This window comes from Cinclus cinclus, chromosome 2, assembly GCF_963662255.1.
Source record: "Cinclus cinclus chromosome 2, bCinCin1.1, whole genome shotgun sequence".
In the NCBI taxonomy this organism is placed as follows: domain Eukaryota; kingdom Metazoa; phylum Chordata; class Aves; order Passeriformes; family Cinclidae; genus Cinclus; species Cinclus cinclus.
Window position 1 is genome coordinate 114933664 of NC_085047.1, and position 6019 is coordinate 114939682.

General features: G+C 46.7%; 1 protein-coding gene across 3 annotated transcripts; it reads right to left on the reverse strand.

Moving 5' to 3' along the window:
- Window positions 1-296: 296 nt before the first annotated feature.
- Window positions 297-5527, reverse strand: KCNJ15 (potassium inwardly rectifying channel subfamily J member 15). 3 transcript variants are annotated; one of them, XM_062515229.1, is made up of 2 exons: window positions 5412-5527; window positions 297-1443 (listed from the first exon to the last, which is right to left on the reverse strand). In XM_062515229.1, exons 1-2 carry the CDS (start codon window positions 5525-5527, stop codon window positions 297-299), a joined length of 1263 nt encoding a protein of 420 aa, XP_062371213.1. The 3 variants fall into 3 exon arrangements, with proteins under 3 accessions (XP_062371213.1, XP_062371212.1, XP_062371214.1); XM_062515228.1 differs by having other exon boundaries at window positions 5391-5527; XM_062515230.1 differs by lacking the exon at window positions 5412-5527 and adding an exon at window positions 1799-2874.
- Between the last annotated feature and the right edge of the window lie 492 nt (window positions 5528-6019).

The window sequence follows — 6019 nt, forward strand, 5'->3', positions numbered from 1 at the left end:
GAAAGTGCCGTGTCTGCTTTCAGTGGTGGCATAAAGCAAAGGTTTAAGACAAACCCAATTTTGCTAAGTCATGATCGGGAACAAAGAAATCCTGCCTAATTACAAAATACTTGATTAACAACTCGGCCAAAGGAGTAGATTTACTGTATACCAAAGCTATTTGTTGAAATAGGACTGAAAAGGAAATAATCCTGAAAAGGACTTCACTTCTGGTTTCACAGCAGACATACAGCACAGAAAATACGTTTGTTTCAGTTTGCAGCAAAAGGATTATTCAGAATAGTTTGTCCATCCAATCAAACATTACTCTGCTGTAACAACATTGTTCTCAGTTCCCTGTCTCTTTGGTCCTCCTGCCTGTATTTCTCCTCCAGCTTTTGCTTTTCAGAGTCCATACTATAAAAAGTAGAATCTGTGCTTCTCCTGATCTTCTCAAACTGGCTGAAATCTGCCACGTACTTTCCATTTGGAGAGAGGGAAACCACAGGCACGAACTCGTAGCCCCAGTGGATCTCCTCGGGGATGTAGGAAGTCCTGCTCTGGCAGACAGCACTGGTGGACTCCACCGTGGCATTCAGGAGCACCACAAGCTCAAAGTCCTTCTCCTTGAGGTTTTGAGGTGTGAGGTCTCTGAGAGGGCTGCTTTCATCCAAAATGTGGTAGAAGGTTAAAGGCAAAATGAGAAATGGACTCTCTGAAGAGGAGTCAACGTTGAATTTGACACTGGCTTGGTTCAGCAGAATCCTCTCCCCTTCTTTGGTTTCGTAGGTCTGAAGAAGCTTCCCAGAGAGCTGGCACTGTATCAGGAGGCTCTTCCTCATGTTTGCCACTCTGATCACCAGGCAAAGCTCCCCGTTGTGTTTGGTGATGACAGCACAGTGGCTGAATTTAATCGTCTCTGCCCTTTTCTTCGGCCTGGCGATCTTGGCCAAGAAGGTACCTGTGATGAAGATCTCAATCAGGGTGGTGATGACCAGCTGGGCCACGAGCAAGAAAATGGCATGGGGACACTCCTCTGTGATGAAACGAAATCCATAGCCAATGGTTGTCTGGGACTCCAGGGAGAAGAGGAATGCCCCAGTCAGGGAATCCACATTCTTCACGCACGGCTCCCGCTTTGGGGAGAACTTGTTCATCTCCAAGTCCCCGTGAAGGAAAGCGATGGCGTAGTAGATCACCCCGAAGAGGAACCAGGTCATGACAAAAGTAGCAGCAAACAGGGTGAGTTTGTACCTCCACTTCATGTCTATGACTGTGGTCCACAGATCCTGCAGGTAGAGCAGGTAAATGCCATCGACCTTGTCTATCCTGACGTTGCTGTGGCCGCTCTTGGACATCACGCGGGGTTTGTGTGCCTTGAGCATGGCGCTGTCGATGCCTCCGCTGACCAGGGGCACGCGGGACATGTTGATCTTGGTGGGCTCCATCCTCACTGCTTCAGTCCTGGGGAGAGAAGAAAAGAAAGCTGTTACTTCATGGAGCCAGAGCTGACTCTGAGGAGTGTTTGAAAATGTTGATGGAGAGAGGCACAAACATAATCTAAGCACAGCAATAGTGAAAAAAAACAGCTGGAATATAAAGTTACCACCGTACAGTATCTGACATTACAAATAATTTGTTGGGTTTTTTTTTTCCAGGGGAAAAAAAAAAAAAAATCATTCTTTGATTCTGGCGCCTGCCAAGTATGGAGAAGTAGGTTTCTTTTATGATAGCCTGCAAAAGAAATTTGTCAAAGCTGAAATTTTATATCAGTACTTTATTTCTGTAAAAGGCATTAAATATTTTTTTCTTTCCTTACGTTTGTCTAGAGAAGAGGCTCTTTTTGATTAGTGAGCAGGTTTTCTTTAACGCCCTGAAGAGAGACATCTGATCAGAATTAAAGTCGCTGGGCTCAGAACGCAGATCCAGCTCACCACCTCTGTCCCTTCCTGCGACGGAGGCAGAATGAGCCAGACCAGCTTTCACTGGGAACAATTAACTTCCACAAGTGATTTACTCAGTCGGATCTGGCTCTTTGTGACGGACCTACAACTAACTTAGAGGGAAACAAAGCAGACCTGAGCACATCAAAGACGAGGTCTGGAATATTTACACCTGGGTGCAACACTCTGAAGCTGTCTGCACTGGACAGCACTCCCACATTTTAAACCCTCTGATGGAAAAAAAAAAAAAATTAAAAAAAAAAGGAAGTAATTCACAAAATCAGCATTTTAAATGTGGGCCCCAACCTGCGTGACCCCAGCAATCATTGGAGCATCTGACTCCTGGATTTGTTTACTGGGCATCAGTCTGGATGGAGAGGGCACCCAGGGCTGGGCAGAGCCCCCAGGGTGAGGCAGAGCTCTGCTCTTTGCCAGCTGGAGAGGCACAGACGGGACCCAGCTCGCAGGACCAGACAGCGATTACGTAGAGCAAGGACAGTGCATGTTATACTCGTTCCCAACAACAAAACTTCCTGCTGACAAAAGCAACAAAGAAAAAAAACATCCCATGCATCCTTTGTGCTTTGGCAGGTCTTACAAAAAAAGACATTGTTTTGTCCCATTGTTTTCCTCAAAAAAGAGCCTCCAAGTCAGTGATTAGTTCTCGCCAAATGCTGGAAAAAAAAATTTAAAAGAAAAAAAATAATGTCTTCCTTATAGCTACTTAAAAGAATTTTGCAGGAAGTACAAGATATATTTGTGGGACACACATGTGCCAGCCCAGGACATCAGCATAATTGCTCACTGAAGTACCTTTCCTGTTATGTCAATTAAGGAGAATTTTTGTTTGTGACTGTACTCATCACACTGGTGCAGGTTTTCTGGGAAAAGGTAATTAAACTTAGCCCCCGTTAACAACTGTAACTCATTCCAGTTTTGGTTTAATCACCAACATTTCTCCTTCACAGCTATGAACCATTGCCACAGATATATATTTATAAAAGAAAGGAGTGCATCCATGATCCCAGTAGGAGATCCCTTATGTGACAGTCAAATCAACACGCAGAGCGCAGCATGTCCGGATGATAAACAGGAAAAAACCTTCAAGTGATCTGAAAAAGAACAACGGGAGGAAATGTGGGGGCTGGGAGGGGTAGGGCTGGGAAGGGCTGCACATGGAACTGCTCCTCAGGCCAACCCAAACCCCAGCACTGTTCTCAGGGGCAGGTAAAGATGTGCAGCCTCTGATGGGAAATCTTCAGGCAGGTGCATGATCCTTAGGGAAGAGGTTCTATTCCCCACACCAAGCCTCTCCCTGGACAGGACATTTAGGATTTAAAATATGCCCAAAAGTCTGTCCTGAAGTCAGTACACCTCTCCCTCTCAAGCACACTTCCCCTTAGCCAGTACTTCCACAGCACCAGAACAAGTTTTCCTGGCACAAATTGCCATGCCAGGAGATAGCTGGGATGTCTGCTCCAGTGTTGGTGGCACATCCTCATCCCACCCTCTTGCTCAGCCTAGCTGGACACCAAGAGCAATTCCCAGGGCTGACAGCTCTTCCTTCCCTCCCTGGAGGTCACAGGGATGGGGACAGCCAAGGTTCCACCTTCCCTCCTTGGAGCTCCAGCTGGTGGGGCAGGGACAGGGCTTCCAGGATGTCTGAAGGTCAGAGTTGCCTGTCCAAGGTCAGGGATGGCCCAAGGACACTCAGCTCTCCACACTCACCATGGCTCTGCCATGCCCAGGAAACCCTGGATCCTGCAGCAGGTACGTGTGTGGGATGCAGCGGGAATAACAGCAGTTAGAGGATCATGGAATAGTTTGGGTTGGAATGGAACTTGAAACCATCCAATGCCATCCCTGCCATGGCAGGGACACCTTCCACTGTCCCAGGCTGCTCCCAGCCCCAGTGTCCAACCTGGAACTGAACATTCCAGGGATCCAGGGGCAGCCACAGCTGCTCTGGGAATTCTGTGCCAGGATCTGCCCACCCTCCCAGAGAAGGAAAAGATTCATCCCTCCCAAGGGCCTGGTAAGAGTCCTTGCCCTCTCTCTGCTCTGCCCTGGAATAGGTTGTTCCATGTCCAAGAGCCCCAAAAGAAAAGAATCCTGAAACTGGAGCCTGCCACATTTCCAGACGTGCCAAAGGGCAGTACCACGCATGCAACACCAAAATGCCATGCAGGAGAATTCCCCCCAAAAGATGGGAAGTAGGAAGGAATTTTCAAGGCACAGTCTCTTCCCTGGGCTGCACCAACAGAGAGAGGGACAGCTGTAAAATTTGCCATTTCAGGTTTTATGCTTAGAAGTGAAGCTTTGGTGCAGCCCTGGACAAGTCTGGCATACTCCAGACTGCTCCAGCTCACAGCCAAGGCTGGTCCACACTGTCCATCTCCACTGTCCCCAGGTGTAATATTGATCTCCACATGTGGCAGAGTGGGAAATTTTGGAGTCTGACATAGGTGCAAGAGGATTTTCAGAGCTCCCCCATCATCTTTTGTGTCCTCCCTTGATTTGTGACAAAGTTATTCAGCTTTACAGCCACTTCCTGAAATGGATCCCAGCCAATTTCATGTGCTTTTTTTGGTGGCAGGGTATTTTTTTGTGTTGATTTGCTTCCTATTTCTTTTTTTTTTTTTCTCTCACATCACTTTCCTGTGTGATCCTGAATTCCTCTAGTGCTCTTTTCCTCCCCAGGGAAATTCCTCTTGGTTTCCTTTCCCTGCAGAAATACTTCCCTTCTCTGCCACACTGACATGGGAAGAGAGGATCTGTCATGCTGCCTCTATTCACCTTCCTTATCACTGGCAGCAGCCAGCAGAAATCACCTGGGGGAAGAAACTCTGATGAAACCATCAGAAAAAAGGAAAAAAGGGCTTCGGATGAGGATTCTCTCCTGCCCCGACTTGCCTACTGCTTCCTGAGTAAAGTGACCACTATAATGTCCCAAAATCAAATTTTTATGGGTGTGTGTATGTGTAAAAAAAACATTATAGTACCTGCATTGCTATTTCCCATCTTATAGAGGCACCTCACACTCTCTGCCCTGACAATCAGCCCCAGCACCTCAGCCAAAATACGCTGGTTTGTTTGGTTTATGCTCACTCTAAATCACAAAGCACATCTACCGCAGTAAGTTAATATGAGCAAACAAGCTTAAATAATAAGAGTAATATGCATTTTTCAATTAAAATAAATTCTTCTGTCAGATCCATAACTGACAAATTACTTTTTATTACTGTAAATCAGAGTGGAGCTGCAAATAAAACTGAGCTGAAGTAGAGTTAAGGAAACATACTTCAAGAAGGAAGAAAATGAAATTGTCTCAGGCTTGTCTAGCATTCTAATGCCCTCTGAATTACCTCCTTCCCTCACCAGCCCTTTTGGAGCAGCCAGAGGAGACTCCCCCTCAGAGCATATGGAAGTTCAGCGCAGACAAAGCCAATAAAACACAGAGCTACATACCAAACCACCAAGCATGAACACCTTGACATTAAGGTAATTCCAGCAGCCAGGGATCTAACCAGCACATTGCCACTGCTTCCAAGGAGCACATTACCAGGGAGCCAGCTTGCATACACGCAAAAATGTTCCTCTTGCATGGAGCCAGCTTTGCTTGTGCAAGATCTCTCTTGGCAGACACAAGTGATTAAAAGCGTACAGGAGCATGACTTGTTCCAAGGGCCTCAGCTGTTTTCATTTTTTTTTTTTTTTTCCCCAATCAGATATGGCTTTGCCACTGGAGCAAATCCTCACGCATGTTTCGCTGCCACTCCGATACGGGGGCAGAACTTGAGCTGTTTTTTCAACCAGCAAAAAAACCATTAGCAAGCTTGGCATCGGAAAAATGAAAAGCCCGGGGTGAGGAAAGAAAACATTGAGGAGGGCTGCATAATCTTCAGATCTTTCCTAGGTCTGATGTGGTTCAGTAGGTTACAAAAGTGCCTCCTGAATTCTCAGTGCTCTGCGTAGCATGAACATCCTCCTCCCTCTGGGCTGTGCACCAGGTTATGCTGTACAACTGTCAGGCTGCAAAATCCGCCTCGGTGGCTGAGTTATGGAATCCAAGAGGAGCAGGAGAGGAGGGAGGCAGG

Coding starts and splice junctions, on each gene's coding strand:
- KCNJ15 (XM_062515228.1), bottom strand. CDS start 5,527: ATGCAAGAGGAACATTTTTGCGTGTATGCAAGCTGGCTCCCTGGTAAT. Junction 1,444..5,390: donor TGTTCATGCTTGGTGGTTTG/GTATGTAGCTCT, acceptor TTCTCTCCCCAG/GACTGAAGCAGTGAGGATGG.